This window comes from Oryctolagus cuniculus, chromosome 3, assembly GCF_964237555.1.
Source record: "Oryctolagus cuniculus chromosome 3, mOryCun1.1, whole genome shotgun sequence".
NCBI lineage: Eukaryota > Metazoa > Chordata > Mammalia > Lagomorpha > Leporidae > Oryctolagus > Oryctolagus cuniculus.
Window position 1 is genome coordinate 138,820,147 of NC_091434.1, and position 23,307 is coordinate 138,843,453.

The 23,307-nt window shown below is 46.3% G+C and overlaps 1 protein-coding gene across 7 annotated transcripts in view; it reads left to right on the plus strand.

The window, feature by feature from the left end:
- The first annotated feature begins 6,365 nt into the window (after window positions 1-6,365).
- PUS7 (pseudouridine synthase 7) overlaps window positions 6,366-23,307 on the plus strand; it is a 52,516-nt gene continuing 35,574 nt past the window's right edge. For 2 of the 7 annotated variants that reach the window (XM_070071165.1, XM_070071166.1), the window contains exons 1-6: window positions 6,402-6,572; window positions 10,931-11,043; window positions 13,486-13,912; window positions 15,303-15,387; window positions 15,510-15,611; window positions 18,795-18,939. In XM_070071165.1, the coding sequence (XP_069927266.1) occupies window positions 13,518-13,912; window positions 15,303-15,387; window positions 15,510-15,611; window positions 18,795-18,939 (727 nt within the window). In that variant the 5' untranslated portion in view covers window positions 6,402-6,572; window positions 10,931-11,043; window positions 13,486-13,517. Of the gene's footprint in view, window positions 6,573-10,930; window positions 11,044-13,485; window positions 13,913-15,302; window positions 15,391-15,509; window positions 15,612-18,794; window positions 18,940-23,307 lie in introns of all 7 variants that reach the window. The other 5 variants (XM_017342746.3, XM_008258334.4, XM_008258335.4 and 2 more) reach the window with 5 other exon arrangements.

Here is a 23,307-nt window from a genome sequence, read left to right on the forward strand (position 1 = left end):
TATCGCCTATTTAATTGTGGGATTGCCGATGAATGTAACCATCTCTAGATCTTTACCGCTGGTCAGTTCCCTAAGGATCACTCTCCAATGTCCTGGCTGGATGGTCAGCGTTCTGGTTGCTGAATGAAGAAGAGGACTCAGCGCCCACCAAGCCCCGTGCTCAGTCCAGACTCCCTAAATAAGCCCTATCTTCAGCTAAGGAGGAGGAACAAGAGTTAGCGGGAAGTAAGGCATGGGCCCCCGTATTTGACAATCTCAGAAACAAACTGCCAAGTAAAGTGGTACCATAAAGACCGAAATAGACAAGAAAAGGAGGGGAGGGAGAATAAGAATAAACAGAAAGCCTAGGAAAACAGAAGCCATTCAGTGAGAATAAAACTAAATATACTCAAACCAGGAGGAATCTTCCAAAAACAAAAAAAAAACTCGTGGAAAATTAATGGTATTTTTTAATGTGTGCATAGATTTCAAAACTTTTTTCCATCAAAATGCAACTTTTTTTTTTTTTTTTTTTAAGATTTAGTTATTGGCCGGCGCCGTGGCTCACTAGGCTAATCCTCCGCCTCGCAGCGCCGGCACACCGGGTTCTAGTCCCGGTCGGGGTGCCGGATTCTGTCCCAGTTGCCCCTCTTCCAGGCCAGCTCTCTGCTGTGGCCAGGGAGTGCAGTGGAGGATGGCCCAAGTGCTTGGGCTCTGCACCCCATGGGAGACCAGGATAAGTACCTGGCTCCTGCCTTTGGATCAGCGTGGTGCGCCGGCCGCAGCACGCCGGCCGCGGCAGCCATTGGAGGGTGAAGCAACGGCAAAGGAAGACCTTTCTCTCTGTCTCTCTCTCTCTGTCCACTCTGCCTGTCAAAAAAAAAAAAAAAAAAAAAAAGATTTAGCTATTTGAAAGGCAGAGTAGCAGAATCTTCCATCTGCTAGGTTACTCCCCTTTTGACTACCACAGCCTTGGGAGAATCAGGCCAAAGCCAGGAGGCAGGAACTCCATTTTGCTTTCCCACATAGGTGGCAGGGGCTCAAGGACTTCGGCTGTCTTCCACTGCTTTTCCAGGGCATATTAGCAAGGAGCTGGATGGGAAGCCAGCAGCCAGGACTACAACCTGATATGGGGATGCCAGTACTGCTGGTGGAGGCTTCACCCACTGTGCCACAATACCAGTCCCAAAATAAACCTAGCTTTTAATTCAAGTTTTCCACAACTGTTCTTTTCCTTTTTCTTTAAATTTTTGCTTATTTGAGAACCAGAGAGAGATAAAGGACAAAGACAAAGAGAGAGTAATCTCCTATGGCTGGTTCATTCCCTAAATCCCTGCAATGACTGGGCTTTGAGCAGGTGCCAGAGCCAGAAACTCAGTACAGGTCTCCCACACAGGTAGCAGGAACCAGTTACTGAAGCCATCACTGTTGCCTCCTAGGGTCTACGTTAGCAGGAAGCTGGAGTTAAGGGCCAGAGCTGGGAATCAAACCCAGCCACACCGGTGTAAGACATGACCATCTAAACTAGCCTCTTTCTTAGCTTCTAGGCCAAACACCTGCCACACTATGGCGGTGACTGTTCCTCGCCACCGCCGGAAAATTAGGCAGGCTGCCCGCAGCTTGCCTTGACCGAGGAGGGGAAAGTGTCCCACCCGCCACTCAGCCTTCCCCAAACCCGGGGGACAATCAGGCGCGGTGTGGAGCCCAGCCGAAGCAGGGTCTCACTTTATTGTAAAAGGGAGGTGTATATATAGCTGAGGTACAGAGTGGATGGTACAGAGAGGATGAGCGGATGCGGGCAAGGGGTGGGGTGTTGTGATGCAAAAAGGTCCTAGCCACTTCTATTATACCACCTAAGGATCCTTAGGCAGAAGCGCCCTGGGGCTGGGGTGTTTGCTACCAGGGATTTGAAACTTAAAGTCAGGTTTTCAAATTCAAGGCAGGCTCAGGAAGTTCCTCTAGGCCTCTCAGGATTCAGCATCCCCCACACACTATGAACTTTTTCAAGCATCCTCCCACAGAAAGATGGTGGGAAATGCCAAAATAGTCAATTGCAACAAGTGAAATGACTGTGTGAAGTTGAAGGGGCAGGCATTTGGCACAACGGTTATGAAAGAGAAGCTGCTTGGGATACCTACATGCCATCTCAGAATGCCTGGGTTTGAGACCAGCTCCCTACTCCAGTTTCCTGCTAACGTGCACCCCGGGAGGTTGCAGGTAACAGCTCAGGGAGTTGAGTCCCTGCCAACTACATGGGAGATGTGGATGGAATTCCAGGCTCCTGGCTTCAGGTTTGCCTAGGCTCAGCCGTTGGGGGAGGGAACCAGCAAATGGAAGACCTTACTGTCTCTGTCTCTTTCTCTCTATGCCTTTCAAATAAATTTTTAAAAAAATTAAAATTTCAAGCAAAAGAAATACAGAGAAGGAGGAAACAGCTAAATGGAAGGGTGATTATAAAATCCCTGCTGTTTCATGACAAACTTTATGAAGCTTCTAGAGAATTACTGACGTGTACAAATCTGATAAAGATTTAAAAGTAAAATCAAAGGGGAAAAAAGGTTACCTTAAACCCAAGCTTTTCCCTCTGAAAAATTCAGTTTGGTAAAAAAAAAAGATATAAAAATAAATAATTTAAGATTCAATGATTCAGTATATAGGTTCAATAACAGAAATGTTTGCAATGACCAAAGCAGCATAGAGAACAATGAATTACTGTCAGGGAGTGTGGAGAAAGGCATCTAAGATGAACACAGTATTTTTTTTAAAGATTTATTTGTTTATTTGAAAGAGTTTCAGAGAGAGGAGAGGCAGAGAGAGGTCTTCCATCTGCTGGCTCACTCCCCAGTTGACCGCAACGGCTGGAGCTACCCTGATCTGAAGCCAGGAGCCAGGAGCTTCTTCTGGGTCTCCCACATGGGTGCAGAGGCTCAAGCACTTGGGCCATCTTCTACTGCTTATTTGGACACATCAGAGGCAAGAATAAGGAGGCAAGAACAGATAAATTGTGTATGTCAGCACTTAGCAATCCCTAGCACTGATGCAGGGTTAAAAGCAAGGTACTGGGGCTGGCACTGTGATGTAGTAGGTAAGGCCACCAGCCGCAGTACTGGCATCCCATATAGGCGCTGGTTCGAGTCCCAGCTGCTCCACTTCAGATCCAGCTCTCTACTATAGCCTGGGAAAGCAGAAGATGGCCCAAGTTCTTGGGCCCCTGCATCCATGTGGGAGACTCTGAAGAAGCTCCTGGCTCCTGGTTTGGGATTGGCCCAGCTCTGGCCATTGTGGCCCTTTGGGTAATGAATCAGTGGATGAAGACTTTCTCTCTCTCTCTCTTTTGCTCGCTTGCTCACTTGCTCTGCATCTCTGTAACTCTGCCTTTCAAATAAATAAATAAATCTTAAAAAAAAAAATAAGGTACTGCACATTGAATATGATGCACCTGTTAGGATGGACTTCTAATTTACCTGTTAACTGTTTATTAGTGGGAGTTGGAATGAGGGAGAAGCTTTGAACATTTCTGGGTCATTTTAACCATAAGAGCCCATAAAGAGAGTCCCATTTCAGAAAATATATGTTTCACATAGATTTTTTTTCTAAGGCCATTCAGGCTGAAATACCCAAAGGGTAAATTTTGACCATGGACCCAGCTACTGGCCAAAGTAATGTGAAAGATCTCGTCTCTAAATGTGTTTCTAAGGAATTGGGCTACTATGTCAGAGAAGACTTTTCAAAACCTTTGTCTTTTTTAAGTTACAGCAAAATTGAGAGGAGGATACAGAGACCTTCCCACAAACTTCTTGCTCTCCTCCGGGCTATGTACAACCTGTCTCATTATCAATATCCTCCGCAGACTGGCACAAATTAACGAACCTACGCTGACAATAATTATTCCCCAAAGCTCACAGTTTATGTTAGGGTTCACTCTGACTGTTGCACATTCCATGGACAAATGTATAATGACATGTATGCACCATCAAAGGGTCATACAAAGCCTTCACTGCATTAAAAAGTCTCTTGTGCTTCACCTATTCATCTCTAACTCCCAGCCCCATTTCCTCCATGTCTTTTCGTGGCTTGCTAGCTCATTCCTTTTTAATACCAAATAATATTCCATTGTCTGGATGAATCATAGCTTACCCATTCACCCACCGAGGACATCTCAGTTCTTACAAGTTTAGGAAATTATGAATAATGTTGCTATAAATAGGTGTGTGTAGGTTTTCACTTAAACCTTGTTTTCAGATCTTTTGGGTAAATACCAGGGAACACTATTGTTGGATAGTATAGTAAAAGTATGTATAGTTTTATAAAAAAAAAAAGCCACCAAACGGTCTTCCAAAATGGCTATACAATTTGCATTCCTATAAGTAATGAAAGACAGCTCCTGTTGCTCCCCACCCTTGCCAGCACTTGGTGTTTGCAAATTGAAACAAAAAGATACCACTGCACATCTATTAGATTGGCCCAAATTCAGGACACTGAGAAAATATTTTTGCATAGTATAGGTGCCTGGCTCAGTGGGTTAAAGCCCTGGCCTGCAGTGCTGGCATCCCATATGGGTGCCAGGTTCCAGTCCCAGCTGCTCCACTTCCGATCTAGCTCTGTGCTATGGCCTGGGAAAGCAGTAGAAGATGGCCCAAGGCCTTGGGCCTCTGCACCTGCGTGGGAGACCTGGAAGAAGCTCCTGACTTCTGGCTTCAGATCAGCACAGCTCTGGCCATTGCGGTCATTTGGGGAGTGAACCAGCGGATGGAAGGCGTTTCTCTCTCTCTGGCTCTACCTCTCTCTGTAAATAAATAAATATTTTTTTATAAAAAAAAAAATAGCATGTTGATGTGCCTGGGCAGGAAAGATCATTCTTAAAAAGAACAAAAAGAAAGTACAGTACATAAAAATTGAGGGGCCCACACTGCCATGCAGCAAGTGAGCTGCCTCTTGCAGTGTTGACATCATCCCATATTGCAGTGCCGATTAGAGTCCTGGCTCCTCCACTTTCAATCCAGTTTCCTGTCAATGTGCCTAGGGAAGACAGCAGAGGATGGCCCAAGTACTTGGACTCATCTCACCCATGTGGGAGACCCAAATGGAGTTCCAGGCTCCTGGCTTCAGCCTGGCCCTGCCCTGGCTGTTGTGGGCATTTGGGGAATGAATCAGCAGATGAGAGATCTCTTTCTGTGTCTCCCTTTCTCTGTGTGACTCTGACTTTCAAATAAATAAAGAAATAATTTTTTTAAAAAAATAAAGATTTTAGAATTGAATAATTACTGCATGGAAGTGGTAAAATTTTTTGCACTTGCTGTCACTGGAACACTAACTATAGCTCAAGGACAAGTGATTGTGCAATGATTAGGACAAAATTGTTTGAGGTACTTAGGTGAATAATTAGAGGAAAGCAGTATAGAACTTCAACAGTCTGAGCAAATTATGTCTCACTCAGTTGATCTCACATGATAACCACATATCGAAAATAAATCTAGTGCCAGGTCCGGCACTGTGGCGTAGTGGGTAAAGCTGCCCCCTGCAGCGCCGGCATCCCATATGGGCACCAGTTCAAATCCTAGTTGCTCTTCCAATCCAGCTCTCTGCTAAGGTCTGGGAAAGCAATAGACGATGGCCCAAGTCCTTGGGCCCCAGCGCTGACCTGGAAGACCCAGAAGAAGCTTCTGGCTCCTGATCGGTCCAACTCTGGCCATTGTGGCCATTTGGGGAGTGAATCAGCAGATGGTAGATCTCTCTCTGACTCTCTGTAATTTTGCCTTTCAAATAAATAAATAAATCTTTAAAAAATAATAAATCTAGCACCAACTTAAGGACTTGACACAACATACTGGTTTTTCACTCAGGGTTGAAATTCAGCAAAATATTAATTTGAAAACTATTAGGAGCTTGGAGTTGGTCAATAAATATCTGCTACGTGAAGAGCATTAGAAAGGGGAATGAATAATTTTTCTTTACACAAAAGCATAAATCAATCTTTGCATCAGGTTTCTTGATGCAGATCCCCTTGGGAAGTCGCCCAATGATAGGAAAGGGGAAAACGATGCTCTTGGATCCACGACATGGAAGGAATCCCAGGTAGAATAGTAGATTCCCAAAGCGCTTTCTCTTTTCACCATAGTAACCTGCAGGGTACAGCGCAGGAGAAAAGGCCCCAACCAGGTGTTCGAGGTATTTACCAGGACACAGCTAACAAATCAGGGGGCAATCGCTGTTTCCCACGCAGTCCTCTAGGTCATTCTGCGCATGCGCAGGCCCGGTGGCAGCGCCCGGAAGCGCCGGGAGATCGGGGCGGAGCGGCGGCCTCGGCGGGTTCCAGCCTGTTCCCGCCTCCGAGCGCCAGTGGGCGTGCCCTCCTCCGCGTTGGGCTCCGCCCCGGGGCGGGGCCGGCCGGGCTGCGGCGCGTCGCTGCGCCGCACGTGTGCGAGCCCGGCGGCGGGGAGTCGGTCCCGCGCGCTGCGCGCTGCTTATGTCCGGCCCAGCTCGCGGCAGCTTCCTCAGCGTGCTCCGCCTCGGCGCCACCCTCCTGCTCCCTGAGCGGAGCGCCGGCTCCCTAACCTGCCGGCTCGCTCCACGCCCAAGTTCCCAGGCTCTGGGTAAGTACTGCGGCCCAGAGCTCCGGCCTCAGGGGCCCCACCCGGGATGGTAGTGCCGACTGAGCCCGCGGGGCCTCCATTACGGCCGGGCTGGTGGGTCCCGCTCTTGAGCCGGGCCAGGCGTCTGGGGGCGCAGCGCCCTGCGTGCTCTCCCTTGTCCGCCCGCGGCGCTGTCAGCCCGAGGCGCCTCGTCCCACGCCCGCGTTTCTTCGCCTGGCTTTAGACGTCCGTTGAGCTCTTCTCCTTTCCTGAGCGAGAAAACCAGCTTGCTTTTTTTTTTTTCCCCTAAGCACTTCATGGCCGGGCCCCGGGCTCGACCCGCGGGCTCTCGTCTGCTGCATGCGGAGCAGGCGTGCGGGGACAGATCCCCGAGGGGCAGCGAGCGGATTGGGGCTCGAAGCTTTCCACGCTCCCGAGCACCGTGCGTGGTTCGCGAGTGGCACGGGGATCCTGAACTCCAGCCCTGCACGCGAGGTTCGAAAACCTAGTGCCTGATGAGAATAGGGTCTGGGAAAAGTTGCCTTTTTCAGATACTCGGTCCCATTATCAGATTACTTTTTTGCGTTCTGAACATACAGGGTTACTAAGGGTTAACACTGCCCCCCAACTGCTAATCGTTTTGGAAATAATGGAGGCGATCTGTCAGAAATCAGCGTGTACAGCAGTATTGAAAAAAGAGGTGCATAGGCAGTCATATCCAGTTATGAGGAAAACGTCCAACAACTTGGATTTATTAATTTAAAAATAAAGGATTTATTTTACAGAGTGGCACAGAGTGGGAACACACACTATTGGAACTCTCTGGGTCTCCCACGTGGGTGGCAGGAGCCCAAGCACTTAGGCCATCTTCTGCTTTCCCAGGCATATTCACCGGAAGCTGCTGTGATAGGGAACGCGGGCCTTTGCAGCACCAAGGTGCTAGCTCCTGTGTTTATTATTTGACAAATCCTTTTGAACTTGTCTTTTGCTGGAGGCTGGGACAGTACAGGTATTAATTTGAGACACAGCTTTTGCACCCAAGTTGGAGAAATCACAGTACAGCTTTAGGGGTGACTCAGGTGTGCTGGGACCATAAGCCCTTTACATGCGCCCTTGGGAGTGCCTGGCTCTCACATACATCTTTCACGTCTAGTTCTTCCTTCAGATCTTTGCTCCAGATCTTCTTACAGAGGCGTCTCTGAAGAGCACCCCTCCTACTCTCAGCCCTCTTACTCTGCTTTGTTTCTTTGGAGCTTGATTCTAATAGCAGTTTTTATTTTGTTCTTGGATACACACTCAAATTAGAATGTAAACTGTGTGACAGTAGGGGATACTTCATTTTTCCCCAGGACTATCACAGTGCCAGACAAATATTTGCTCAATAAGTATTTGTGGAATGAACAACTCTGATAGACTTAACCATTTTACATATTGGAATGTAGCATGCACTAGAGATTGTTGGCAGCTGACAGGTGATGACAGACACATTATAAAAGTGGCAGTTGTTGGCCGGCGCAGTGGCTCACTTTGTTAATCCTCTGCCTGTGGTGCCGGAATCCCATATGGGCACCAAGTTCTAGTCCCAGTTGCTCCTCTTCCAGTCCAGCTCTCTGCTGTGGCCCGGGAGGGCAGTGGATGATGGCCCAGGTGCTTTGGTCCTGCACCCACATGGGAGACCAGGATAAGCACCTGGCTCCTGGCTTCGGATCAGTGCAGTGCCGGCCGTACTGGCCATTTAGGGGGTGAACCAATGGAAGGAAGACCTTTCTCTCTGTCTCTCTCTCACTGTCTACAACTCTACCTGTCAAATAAAAAAAAAAAAAAGTGGCAGTTGTTGATGGTTCTGAAATACAACTATTAAGCTCTTTCAGATAATCATTTTGGAGGAAATAATGTTACAGGACTATTGTCAATGTATTAACATTTTCAAAATGTTAAACTTCATTTTGAGTGTAAATGTTAAATAATTTTTTTAAAGATTTATTTATTTATTTGAAAGTCAGAGTGACACAGAGAAGGAAAGGCAGAGAGAGAGAGCGGTCTTCCATCCTCTGGTTCACTTCCCAATTGGCCGCTACGGTTGGAGCTGTGCCCATCCGAAGCCAGGAGCCTCCTCCAGGCCTACCATGCAGGTGCAGGGTCCCAAGGACTTGAACCATCTTCTACTGCTTTCCCAAGCCATAGCCAGGGAACTGGATTGGGAGTGGAGCAGCCGGGACTTGAACTGGTGCCCACATGGGATGTCAGCACTGTAGGTGACAGCTTTCACCCACTGCATCACAGTGCCGGCCCCTAAACTATGTTTTGAGTAAAAGTGTCAAACTTTGTTTTGAGTATAAAGTATTATAAATATTTTCTAATATTTATTTACAAATTTTTTTTATTTACTTGAAAAGAGACAGGTCTTCCAGATGGAAGACTGGTTCACTACCCTAATGCCCACAACAGCTGGGGCTGGGCCAGGCCAAAGCCAGAAGCCCAGAACTCAATCCAGGTCTCTCATGTGAGTAGCAGGGACCCAGCTACTTGACCCATCATCTGCCACCTCTCAGGGTGTACATTAGCAGGGTGCTAATCAGAAGCTGAGCTGGGACTTGAACCCAAACGCTGTAATAGAGAATGTAGGCATCCCAAGTGGTGTCTTGACCAAGGTATCAAATACCTGTTTTAAGTATAGAGGATTTTAAAAACTTAGGTGGGGGCAGGCATTGGCCTAGTGAATAAACCTCATATGGGATGCCTGTCTGTGTCCCACATCAGTATGTCTGGGTTCAAATCCCAACACTGGCTCCCTGCTAAATGGCAGCTAAAAGGCAGCACTGATGGCTCAAGTACCTGGGCCCTGCCACACCTCCTGTAGGAGATCTGGATTGAGTTCTTTGGTTCCACCTTCCACCCTGGCCCAGGCCTGGCTGTGTTGGGAATTTGGGCAGATAGGAGCTCTCTGTCTCTCAAATTAAAAAAAAAAAAAAGAAAGAAAGAAAGAAAAGATGTATTTGTAGTGGAGCTAATGAAAAAGATTTTTAAATAGAGTTAAAAATTTAGTAACATTTCTGTTCTCATTTGGCTAGTTTGGAATGTAGAGGGAATAAAACCCATTATTTTACTATACCCCCCAAAAATCATTAGGACTTTTAAGTTCAAGGGAAAGTATGAATGGTGTTCATTCTCTTTCTGGTAGTTAGAATCTGGCTTCTGTCCTATGGAGATTTTTATTTGACAGTTAATAATTTATTTAATTTTTGTCATTCAGAGGAAATTATTGTGATGACTTTTTTCGTGTACTTTATTTTTTGTATTCATGATACTTGCACCTTCTTCTGTCATTCCTGTTGAGAGTAGTAATATGACATTTCTTTAAAAAAATACAACAAAAGTTCATAAAGCTTCTTAAACCCATCACTTTACATCTTCAGGTTAGAGTGCTTGCATATGTATTTTTGGATTTTCCTGAATGTAAAACTGATTTCCCTAAGCCTCTCAACTTGGGTCATTCTGGATTGTTTTTATATTTCTGATTGAATTCTTTTGGGCTTGTTTCATTTTCACAAGATCACGTCTCCTCTCCTCCTATCCTAAAAATTGCATTTCATTTCAGTCTTCCTTTTCATACAGTCCTTGCTTATGAAGACACTAATTTGAGTTCTGTCTCCCATGGTCTAGAAGTTTGCAGAGCTGTTTTAGTAAACGTGTTCTCAGCTTTTAGGCATAAAGGGCAAAAGTGAGCAAAACATAGTAACTGATTAATAATTTATACTCCAATAATTATAAATTATAGGTGCTATGTATGTTAAAAGCAATCATTTTATGTTTTAAAATTATTTATCTTCATTATTTTTTTTTTTGAAAGAGATCGTCCATCTGCTGGCTCATTCCTCAAATGCCCGCAGTAGCTGGGGCTGGGCCAGGGCCAGTTTGAAGCTGAAAGTTCAGAACTCACTCCACGTCTCTCACATGGGTGGCAGGGACCCATGTACTTGAACCATTGCCCACTGCCTAGTTAATATATAGTATAGGGCCATTGACTTAAAAATATAAAATTTCATTGGAAATACTAAAGTGAGATTAGTTAATATGCTTTTCTTGGAATTAGATATATCAAGACAAGAGATCTAATTAGTGTCCACAAATATTAAGAAAAAGACTGTCAACCTAAAGTCCTGTTTGTTTATTATTAAAACTTTAGAAGTATTTAAAAGAGAAAAGCATGATTAGTCATTAGCTCAGAAAACAAAACAGGCATAGGAGTGTTTTTGTTTTTACTTTCCCAGATTCAGCAATAGAGTTCTATTGTGTAAGTCATCAATAATAAATATTAATGATCAACAGTTGAAGAGAAGGAGCTGTAATAGACCTCTGACCAAGTCATCATATTTCAGCTTTACAGAGAAAGAAACTGAGCCAGGAGAGGACGAGTGACCCGCTTAGTAAATGGCAAAGCTAGATCTTCTCCGAGGTTGTTGAGTATGTTTTCTCTGCATCGGGCACAGAGGTGGGTACTCTGCTGGGCCTGAAGTTCCTGAGCCAAGCTGCACATGTGGCTCTAGGAAGCTAGCCTTTCCCTCCTGCTGTGGCTTCTGGTCCCTGAAAAGGCAGGATGATCTGGTAGACTCATGCCGGCCAGGAGCCTTGTGGGTTTTGGGCAAGAGTATATGTGACACAGTTGACAGCTGCCTACAGGATGTCATTGGGTTGTCCTCAGGGACCTGTAACACTGCAGGGCCATAGATGGGCTTGTCTTCTCCCAGCACCCACTCCTCTCATATCAGGAAGATCTCTGCAGACCTCTCAGATTCCCAAGGCAGAAAACCTGAGTCATGCTGGCGTTATTTCCTCTTTGCTCCACGTTTGTCACCCAAATCCGTCCCCACCACTTACTAAATGTTTTTTAATGTTCTCCCTGTTCCGTCTCCCTTGCTTTAACCTTAGATCAAGGTATGCTAATTTCTTGCCTAGACTACAGCTGAGCCCCACTTTCTCTTTAATGAGGTGCCATGATATCTTTCAAACTCTAGAATCCAGTCGTGATTTGGTTTTTAGGATGCAATTCCTTCTCTTTAGCCTGATGTGGCTTCTGCCTGCCTTCCTAGTTTTACCTGCAGGCTTGTTCTTTGTGTGTTTTACTAAAGCTGTACAATGAGTGATATGCATTATGGGGTTCACCCAGTGTCTGTGCTTTCCCATACCCTTGCACATGCTGTGCCCTTGACCCCAGACACCCTTCTCCACTTTTCCATGCTCTTTCTCTTCCCTGAGCTTCAAAACTGGCTCAGGTGTCCATTTTTAATCTTCCGTTAAGCTTTTCTCTGACACTCTTGCTCTGTCATCTCTTTTGTCTTCTGTGTTCCAATAGTACCTGTCTAATGCTTGGTCCTTTTGCTTAGTACATTGTGTATGGGCTAGTTAAATGATCAACTGTTGGGTTTTGGTGGTGGGTGTTTTTTTTTGTTTGTTTGTTTGTTTGTTTGTTTTTTGAGAGAGAGCTCTTATTCACTGTTTCACTCCTCAAAGCTGAGAACTCAATCCAGGTTTCCCATGTGGGTGGTAGGGTGGCGGGCGCTTGAGGCATGACTGGTGTCTTACAGATTCTGCATTATCAGAAAGGTGGAGTCAGGAGCCAGGGCTGGGACTTGAATGCAGATATTCCAGCATGGAACATGGGTATCTTTTTTTTTTTTTTTTTAAGATTTTAGATAGTGAGAGAGAGAGAGAGAGAGAGAGAAAGGTCTTCCTTCCATTGGTTCACTCCCCCAAATGCCGCTATAGCTGGTGCTGCACCGATCCGAAGCCAGGAGCCAGGTGGTTCCTCCCGGTCTCCCATGCAGGTGCAGGGCCCAAGGACTTGGGCCATCCTCCGCTGCCCTCCTGGACTGGAAGAGGAGCAACCGGGACTAGAACCTGGTGCCCCAACCGGGACTAGAACCCAGGGTGCCGGCACCGCAGGTGGAGGATTAGCCAAGTGAGCCGTGGCACCAGCCCCTGTGCTTATTATTATTATTATTTGATAGGCAGAGTGGACAGTGAGAGAGAGACAGAGAGAAAGGTCTTCCTTTTGCCTTTGGTTCACCCTCCAATGGCTGCCGTGACCGGCGCGCTGCGGCCAGCGCACCGCGCTGATCCGAAGGCAGGAGCCAGGTGCTTCTCCTGGTCTCCCATGCGGGTGCAGGGCTCAAGCACTTGGGCCATCCTCCACTGCACTCCTGGGCCACAGCAGAGAGCTGGCCTGGAAGAGGGGCAACCAGGACAGAATCCGGCGCCCCGACCAGGACTAGAACCGGGTGTGCCGGTGCCGCAAGGCGGAGGATTAGCCTATTGAGCCACGGCGCCGGCCATATTATTATTTTTTAAAGATTTATGTGAAAGGCAGAGTGACAGAGGGAGTGATCCATTGGTTCACTTACCAATGGCCGAAACAGTGAGGCCTGGGCCAGGCTGAAACCAGGAGCCAAAAACTCCATCCATGTCTACCACATGGGTTGCAGGGACCCAAGCACTTGTGGCATCTTCCACTGCTTTCCAGGTGTATTGGCAGAGAGCTGGATCAGAAGTGGAGTAAATAGGACTTGAACCTGTGCTCTCAAATGTGATTTAAAGTGCTGACATCACACGAGGAGGCTTAACCCATTCTGCTCCACAATGCTGGCCCTTGAGTGTGCATCAGTAAATGTGCTTACACACTATTTTATTTCATCAGTTTTTGAGAAGATAATTACATAGGCATGAAACAAAATCCAGCAGCTGCAATTGGTATTCAGTGAATGCAGCAAGTCTCCTGCTGGCTCCAGACCCTCTCCTAGAAGTATATGCCATTGTCAGGAAGAATTATGTACATGAATTTTAGCATCCTATCAACAGAATTAACTGTGCCTCTCTGTGCTGAAAGCCGCTTCTTTTTCAGTGATTGTTACTTTGTACTCTCCTCTCTTCCTAAAAGGTTCTCTTAAATGTTTTCTTGGAGCTTTAAAGATGGAGATGACAGAAATGAGTGGAGTGTCCCTGAAACGTGGGTGCGTGGTTGTTGAGGATAATACGACCCCAGTTGAGGAGGCCAAAAAACAGAAAATCTCGGAGTGCTGCCTGCCTGCAGGTGCAGATGGGCCAGAGAGTGAGGGTCTACCCGGCAGTGGAAACACGCCTGGGCCCCCGGAAGCTGTCAGTACTGGAACAGGGAACAAGAATTCTGACACTCAGTTGGAAGAAGAGGAAGAGGAGGAAGAAGATGGCCTTTCAGAGGAAGAGGAGGAGGAGGAGGAAGCAGAAAGTTTTGCAGACATGATGAAACATGGACTTACTGAGCTTGATGTAGGCATTACCAAGTTTGTAAGTTCTCATCAAGGATTCTCAGGAATCTTAAAAGAAAGGTATGTGTAATTTATGTGTAGTTGTTTCAGTTGTACTGGTTGGTTTCTCTTTTTGTCTATTTGAAAGAGAAAGAGGGGCTGGCACTGTGGTGTAGTGAGGAAAGCCACCGCCCGCAGTGCTGGCATCCCATATGGGCAATGGTTTGTATCCTGGCTGCTCCACTTCAATCCAGTTTTCTGCTATGGCCTGGGGAAGCAGCAGAACATGGCCCAAGTCCTTGGGCCCCTGCACCCACATGGGAGACCTGGAAAAAACTTCTGGCTCCTGGCTTTGGATCAGCGCAGCTCTGGCCATTGCAGCCAACTGGGGAGTGAACCAGCGGATGGAAGACCTCTCTCTCTCTCTGCCTCTCCTTCTCTCTCTGTGTAACTCTTTCAAATAAGTAAATAAATAAATCTTTAAAAAAAAAGAGAAAGAGAGAAGGAGGGAGGGAGGGAGAGACACAGACACAGAGAGAGACTTTCTCTTTGCTGATTCACTCTCTAAACACCCACAATAGCTGTCACTGGGCCAGAACAAAGTTGGGAGCTGGGAGCTCCACATGGGTCTCCCAGGTACTTGAGCCATCAACATTGCTTTCCAGCAGGTGCATTAGCAGGAAGTTGGATCAGAAGTGGAGGTGGGACTCAGTCCCAGCACTCCAGTTGGGATGCTGGCTTACCAAGCAGTGACTTAACCTGCTGTGCACCAACACGTGCCCCCATAGTTGATCAAGGGAAGATCCTTCCCAAAGTTGTTGGAGTAAGTAAAAATAATTTCCTGGTGGCCTGCATTGTCACTGTGTGGTTGGGTGTTTTTCATTTTATGAAGGTAAATTCTTTGAGAAGGTTTCCAGTTTTCTCCTGAATTTCTCTTATAACCTTGAGTGCTTTCATCCAAACGTGTCACATGTACAGTAGAAGCAAAGTGGTCTTTGAAGCCACATGGGTCTGGGTGTGAGTCTGTTTCAGCCACTTAGTACTTTCCTCCCCTGAACCTGAGTTTCCTTATCTGAGAAATGGCTTGAGCATCACATTGGGGTTGTTGAGAGGATTTCAGAATACCTCATGACTTTTGGGTTCTGATCCAATCAACCAGTTAATCTGTTATGGTTTAATTTAGTATGGGCTGTCTGTATGATCAGAGGGTTACAGAAACTTTTATTTATTAATGCATTTCTCTGGAAAAAAATTCTGGTATGAAACATGAGCCAGGGTATGGCTTAGCATTCATTAAGATACCAGAAAACATAACTTCATATGAATTTATGCTGAAGATTAAAAAAAATCCCTTGTTTTACACAGTAATTTGGTTTTATTATTGGTAAACTTTATCCTTTAATTAATAGAAAATATTAAAATTAATAGAAAATAAAATTTTCTCTGAAAATTCCTGTTTTCTTTCAATCAGGTACTCTGACTTTGTTGTTCATGAAATAGGAAAAGACGGGCGCGTCAGCCATTTGGATGATTTATCGGTCCCTGTGGATGAGGAGGTAGCAGTGCTCTCAGTCACCTTCTATAAAAAAAATCACGCCCATAGAGATCATGGCAATGCAGAGCTTGCGTAGCTGTGAGTTCTGTGTGTGACTCATTGTGTGTTCTCTTTGTTTTAAAGGATCCTTCAGAAGATGTATGTACAGTTCTGACAGCTGAAGATAAGCAGCGATTAGAAGAGCTCCAGCTTTTTAAAAATAAGGAAGCCAGTGTTGCCATCGAGGTACTTAGAGCAAAAAGAGGAGGTTTTTTGGTCGGGGAAGTAGGTGGGGGGCAGAAGGGTTTTAGGGATTTGGGGGTTTGGCTGCCTCTTTCTGGGTGAATGCCATGAAGTCTATTAAAGAAATTGTAATGGTTAACTAAAGGTTAACAAGGGTGACCTTGCCCCATTTGGTTTAGAAGAGTAGTGCATTGAGAAATTTTTTTTGTTTGTTTTAAAGATTTATTTTATTTATTTGAGTTACAGAGAGAGAGAGAGATCAATGTTCCATCCACTGACTGGTTCACTCCCTAAATGGCCGTAATGGCTAGAACTGTGCTGATCCAAAGCCAGGAGCCAGGAGCTGCTTCTGGGTCTCCCATGCGGGTACAGGGCCCAAGGACCTGGACCATCATCTACTGCTTTCCCTGTTGTGTAGAACTCAGGAATGACAGAGAACTCGGGAGTGACAGTTACATAGTGGCTGCTGCTGCCTGTTGATCAGATGTGTAGCCCTCAGGGGCAGTAGTGAAGGCTTAAGTGATTGGTTTCCTGCTATCCATGTGGCAGACCTACATCGAGTTCTTGGCTCCCGGTTTTGCCCAGCACCTTTGTGGGCATTTGGGGAGTGAATCAGTGGATGGGAACTCTTTATCTGTCTCTCAAATAAATAAGTATCAAATAAATAAATTTGTATGCTTTATTTATTTACTTGTAAACTTTTAAAAATTTATTTGAAGGTACTGTGACAGAGAGGGAGAGAGAGTGAAAGAGCTGTCTGTTGTCTTGCCGGTTCTACAAATGGCTGAGCCAGACCAAAGTCAGGAGCCTAGAACTTTGTCCAGGTCTCCCACTTTGGGGGACAGGAAATCAAGCACTTGGAGCCATTATCCGCTGCTTTCTCAGGCACAGCCACAGGGAGCTGGATCAGAAGTGGAACAGCCAGGATTCAAACTGGCACTCATGGGATGTCAGCCTCACAGCTTTCTACTTAACTTTCAGCACCATAGTGCTAGTCCTTACACTTTTAAAACAGTATTAGGAAAAAAAAAAAAAAAAAGGAGGAGGGCATTTGAGCACAATGGGGCGAGTCGCTACTGAGTTCACACAAGATACATCAGAGTGTTTGGTTCTACTCTGTTCCCCAGCCAGGTTGCTGCAGATGTACTCCCTGGGAGGCAGCACATAATGGCCAAAGTCCTGGAGTCCTTTCCACTCATGAGGGAGACCTGGATGGAGCTCCTGGCTTTTGAGTTTGGCCAGGCCCAGCCCCAGGTGTTGCAGGCAATTGTGGAGTGAATCAGCGAATGGGAGGTCTTTCTATCTCTGATTTTGTTCTGCTCTTTTTCTCTCTTCTCTTTCTTACATGCTGCGTTTCAAATAAAGAAACAAAAAAGGGCCAGTGCCGCAGCTCAATAGGCTAATCCTCCGCCTTGCGGCGCCGGCACACCGGGTTCTAGTCCCGGTTGTCCCTCTTCCAGGCCAGCTCTCTGCTATGGCCCGGGAGTGCAGTGGAGGATGGCCCAGGTGCTTGGGCCCTGCACCCCATGGGAGACCAGGAGAAGCACCTGGCTCCTGCCTTTGGATCAGTGCAGCGCGCCGGCCACAGCGGCCATTGGAAGGTGAACCAACGGCAAAAGGAAGACCTTTCTCTTTGTCTCTCTCTCTCTCTCACTGTCCACTCTGCCTGTCAAAAAAAAAAAAAAAAAAAAAAGAAAAAGAAACATAAAAAAGAGAAGCATTTATTACCTTTGTCTTAGATCACTATGGTATACAAATTGAAAGGAAATTCTGCACTCAGTCCAACCCACAACTACCTCATACTGAAATTTATTCTATATGAAATAAATGTATAATGAAATTCTACAACGTTGTTTACAATAAAGAAAAAATCACCATAAAAACGATGTAAACCTGCCTGTGTGTTGCTCCCCCTCTTCATGGAGGAACGACACTAAACCCTGCCTAGGCTTCATATCCGAGTCACGGCACCATTATGTCGCTCCCCGTCTTCGTGGAGGAACGACACAGGACCCTGCGCTGTTCTTTCGTCTGCTCGGCCCTTCCCGGGTTTGCTGCTGGTTCTTCCCGGGTTGGCTACCGTCCCTTCCACCTCCGTGGAAGGGCGGTTCCCCCTAGCCACTTTCCCCACTTCCGTGGGGGAGCGGCACACCGCCGGCCGGCTCTCTTGGGGGCTGCACAGGTGTTCCTCTTAGATGTTCCTGGTGCATGTTGTCTCTCTCCTCCTTTATAGTCCTTCCACCAATCCCAACTCTGCTACCCACACGCCGAGTACGCTGCTCTCCTCCAATCAGGAGTAGGTCCTACAGTTTATTGGTTGAACTGGAGGCAGCTGTGTAGAAGCTGTTTCCCTTCTCAGCGCCATATTGTGGGAGAGCAGATGCATAGAATAAGTCTTAATTCCAGTAACTTAGTCTAGTCCGAGTTGCTCCCCACACCTGTGGTTTATGTACACTGAAGAGTTAAAAAACTTTTCACATGGCATAACCATGGTTTTTAAGATCAGGCTTGTTATAGCATGTGCACATACCCCATTACTATTTTTGAAAGGGAGATACCTTTCACCCACTGGTTCACCCCCCAAATGCCCACACCAGTTAGGGTAGCCAGGCTGAAGCCAGAAGTCTGGAACTGAACCTGGGTCTCCCACGTGGGAGGCAGAGACCCAAGTCACTGCTGCCTCCTAGGGTGTGCATTAGGAAGCAAGAATTGGGAGCAAAGCTGGGACTCAAATCCAAGCACTGTAATAATGGATGCAGGTGTCCCAAGTGACATCTTAACCACTGCACCGATGTTCCCCCGTCCGCAGAATTTTCTGTGAAGATTTTGTCTGTGGATAAATTTAGTAATTGAAAAAACCTGAAATTGTAATGCCGTATACTTTGGGGAAGTTTTGGTGGAGATGGTGAGATTGGGTGAGGCTAGGTGAGGTTTGGAGGCTGACAGTGAACTCCTCAGTTTCTCTCAGCCTTGGTCACCTCATCATCCAGAGTATGTGCCTGGTAGGTGGATAAGCTCCTGGGCATGCCGTACTGGGAAGCTCCAGGATATTGCTGAAATCATGCCCAGACACTTATTTTTCCTGGTCAGTAAGATGAGCAGTATTTTTACTGGTTCACTGTATTGTTCCGCAGCTTATTGTTTGTTAAATTTGTGGTGTTGCTATCTTTTTTTTTTTTTAAATAGGTTGTTGAGGACACCAAAGAAAAAAGAACTGTCATCCACCAAGCTATCAAATCTCTGTTTCCAGGATTAGAGACCAAAACAGAGGACAGAGAGGGGAAGAAGTACATTGTGGCCTACCACGCAGCCGGGAAAAAGGCCTTGGCAAGTAAGTGTGTGGCCTGCTTTCACCTGCCTGGCAGTTCTCATCTGTCTTGCCTGTTCATGTTCAAGGCCTGCATTGCTGTTGTTCAGGGAAGGATGCTGATCACATCAGTCCTTCAGAGAGGGTAGATGCTGTCACTTGGTGTGCCAGAACAATCCTGTAGTCTGTCTGATAGGGGGCATTTGGTCTTTTATGTGAGTTAGGATTTGCTGAAGTTAAAGTGGTGCCTGAGAGTGTCTTGGGAACTTGGTATGTTTCTGACAAGCAGAACGGGGTTTGGCAGTTCAAGAAGAAAATGGAAGGATTATTGCCCAATCCATGTTCACAATGGAGTTGAACAGAGAATATTTGTTTCCTATTCAAGTGGCACATTTCCTGCAAGGTCTCCTATTGACAGCTGCTTCTGAACTGTGGGTACCCCCTTGGCTCATGTATACAAATCCTGGGATGTACAGAAAGACACCCCTTCCACGGAAGCCACTGTTCGTTGTGCGTCATTGTTTATTTGAAGTGGCCGTGCTGTCAGTGAAGACTGATAGGTATGTTCTCAAGTGTTCTCTGTAGCATGAAAATTTCTGTTGCATATAATCTTCAAGAAAATTTAGGTAACTTTTCTTTTACCTATCAAATCAGCAGATAAAATTTTAATGACATTGACAAGAGGAAAAAGTGATTTCCATACCCTCCTGTCCTGCAAGTGATCAGCCCTGTTAGTGAGTAAAAGACTTGAGGTCATTAAGGCTTTGTTGGTATTCCCTTAGGTTAATTTAAAAGATAACAGTGTGAATACAGGAGGCTTTGTGTATAGGACATGGTTCTAGTAAAATGAGAGGGCCTAGTAAAAAAGGATGCAGAAGTTGTTTTAGCTGTGTTTCAGAAAATGACCTAGTCAAGTCAGCAAGTCTGCAGAGTTGGGGAGGAGAAGGCAGAGGTCACAGGCGACCTCCCAGTGGACCCTGAAAAGGAGAGGTGCAATGGTGTGTTCTGGAACTGTTTCGAGCATGAGTTGCTCACTCTTCAGTCTGCAGACCACACCAGCACCTGGTTGCTGTGTGTTCTGGATCTGGATCACGATATCAAATACCATCCTAGCTGCCTTTCTCCAGCACAGGTGGCTTGCAAGAAGCCAGCCCAGTGGAAAGTGACTTGTTTGGTTGTTGCCACCATTCTCCCAAGGGTGGTAAAGAGCCAGCTCCAGGCTGAGGAGAGAAGGTGGCTTCCCACATGCGAGGTCTTCAACTCTAGGGCATTTGGCCTTCCTCCTTTCTATAGGAGGGCCACTAGGGAGATGTACCTGGCAGAGGCAGCCCACGTTGATGAGCAGCGTGGTGCCAGCAGCCCTAAGGGGTCACAAGGCGAAGTCTCATGCTTGGTGTGGTTAGGAGGGAGCAGACTGGAAAAGGCAAGCCCTGGCTTTCGTGAAGGGTTGCTTCTTGGGTTGTCATTTCTTGGGGGCTGCTGGGTTTGAGGGGAGGGAGCTGTTTGCAGGCCAACATTGTCATGGCAGCCTGTCCCACCTCGCCCTTCGTTGAGTGGCCAGGCCCACATCTCTCTTTCACTTTTTGGACTGAAAATTTCCTTGAGATTTTCCAGGTGAGATGCTGAGCTATGGGCCATGTGACCCAGTCTTCTCCACCTCCCTTTGAAGATCTGCAATAAAACAGGAATTTCTCCCTTTAAAAGAAGCAGGGGGGCTGGTCAGATTGGAGTGACCTTTACCTAGAGACCTAACCCTCTTGGGTTCAAGGTTTTGTGGCCTTTTAGGAAAGGTGGAGTAATCTCTGCATCTGAGCTGCTGTCTATTGTCTGCTCCTGGGCACTTGGGAGCCTGTGTTTGGGGAAGGGGAGCTGGTATCTGAGGCTACTGTTTCTGGCCATATACGTGGATACCGGTAGCAGTGCCAGCTTGTCCTCCTGGGCCGCCTTGCCTGGTGTTTGGGTGAATTAGCTTTTAAAGCTTTGTTGCAGAGCTTTAAGCTTCCTTACTCTCAGCTCCTGACACACGTTGTTGGTGTGTTCTGTATTATCTAGCAGATTAGCAATATTCTTAACCTAAATAGAGCCATGTATCAGAAAACATAGATGTGGAAGATTCTAAATTATGACTCCAAACATCAGGAGTTGCCAACCATTTAAACTTTGACATTATTTTGTGTGTGTGTGAAGCCAGTCTGAAAGGACACAGTGCTTTACTCCCAATGTGTATGTATGGTATTTTCCTGAAAATCCCAGTAATCAGCAGTGAGAAAATCTTCACGTAGCTCCAGCAACATAAGAACTTTGCAGTGCACTCATCCACATAGCAATGTGGAAATCGCTGGTGTCTTTTTGCCAGAGCATTTTCAGTGGAATGAGAAGGCGGGAACCAGTTTAGCCAGTAGGCTGAGATGAGTCAGTCTGTACAAATGACTGTTTCACGTAAGCTCTAAAAAGAGGAGAAAGGAAGGGAATGTGGTTAAGGAGAGGAAACATAGGTTTGGTTTTTAAGCTGAAAGAGCTGTGAGCGTGTTTACATACTGAAGGGAAGGACCCAAAGAGAGAGGGTGCAAGTCCAGAGAGGAGGGCAATAAAGCAGTGAACAGAGCAGGACTCCCAAGGAAGCCGAAAGGTTGGTGTACAGGAAACAGTGGTGAGAGTGGCCTTGGAGTGAGGGGCACAGAATGTTCGGCATGCTACCCCATCTCATCGTTCTTTGTGAGCTACATGCATTTTTCCTTCCTCACTCATGGGAATCTGTGTCCAGTACCTGCAGCTTCTTGACTGTTGTCCCCTTTTGTCTGGTTTCCATCTGGTTCTTTAGCTTGGGGCTGCCAGGTCAGACCCTACAAAGGTGGCAGGAACTATCTGGAAATAGGAAGCAGATTTCCCCGCTTCAGAATTCTTTGCATTTGCATCACAAAGCATAGTGTCTCAAAAATTAAAGTCATTTTATTATTTTTTTTTTACGATCTTTTAATTTATTTGAAAGGCAGAGTTACAGAGAGAGAGAGGGAGAGATCTATCCCCTCATTCACTCCACAAATGGCCACAACAGCCAGAGGTGGGCCAACCTAAATCCAAGAGCCAAGAGATCCCTCTGAGTCCCTCATATGGGTGCAGGGGCTCAAGCACTTGGGCTTTTTTCTGCTGCCTTCCCAGGCACATTAGCAAGGAACAGGACCAGAAGTGGAGCAACCAGGGCGCGAACCAGTACACACATAGGATGTCGGCATTGCAGGCTATGCCATAGCGCCAATCGCCTGAAAGTCACTTTAAATTCACATAAATTGTAAAGCTAAGTATATGCTACTTACTTGTAAGGGTTAGAGTTTATAAAGCCAAGCAAATTGCCCAAAGTAAGTCAAGGCTCAGCAATTTTCTGTTATTTAAAATATCCCTAATTAACTGATGCATATACTTGCTTAGAGCGCTTGCCTCTGTCACTTGCAGAGGGGACAGTGTATGCATTCACAGTGCTTGGGTTTGCTCACAGGATGTGCATGCTTGTGAGCCAAAACTCACAGGCAGCCATCTTGGCTTCCCTAGTTCTTAGGTCTGTGGCTTCTCTTGTTCTTTGCCATTATACTCATGAGTGCACTGAAAGGGTAGTTAAGGAGAACTGTAGTCACACTGTGCAGCATTTGTCAGGAATGTTTTCTTAACCTTTTTATCGTGGAGATTTCCAGATGTGCACATAATGGGACAGTAGCACGGGGAAGCCTGTGTGTGCCTGGCAGCCCTCTTCAGGATCAGCGTTCTGCTGCTGCTGCTGCTCTTTGACCTGTCCCTCCCTCTTTCTTCTTCTTCTTCTTTTTTTTTTTTTTTAAGATTTATTTATTTATTTGAAAGTCAGAGTTACACAGAGAAAGGAGAGGCAGAGAGAGGTCTTCCATCCACTGGTTCACTCCCCAGTTGGTCGCAAAGGCTGGAGCTAGGCTGATCCGAAGCCAGGAGCCAGGAGCTTCCTCCAGGTCTCCCATATGGGTGCAGGGGCCCAAGGACTTGGGCCATCCTCCACTGCTTTCCCAGGCCATAGCAGAGAGCTGTATCGGAAGTGGAGCAGCTGGGTCTTGAACCGGCGCCCATATGGGATGCCGGCGCTTCAGGCCAGGGCGTTAACCCACTGTGCCACAGCACTGACCCTCTTTCTTCTTGTTGCAGTGTGTAAAGCAAACTCCGTAGCACGTGGTTTCCCCCATAACTGTTTCTGAATGTATTTAACATAACAAGTGAAACCCCAAACCATTTTTACATTGAACAAAAAGAAAAACAATAATTCCCTAATATCTAATACCAACTGCTTGTTCAGTTTTTCCCCCGACCACCTCAGATACCTTATGTACAGTTGGCTTCTTTAGATAATGATAAAAATAAGGTCAGAACTGTGCACTG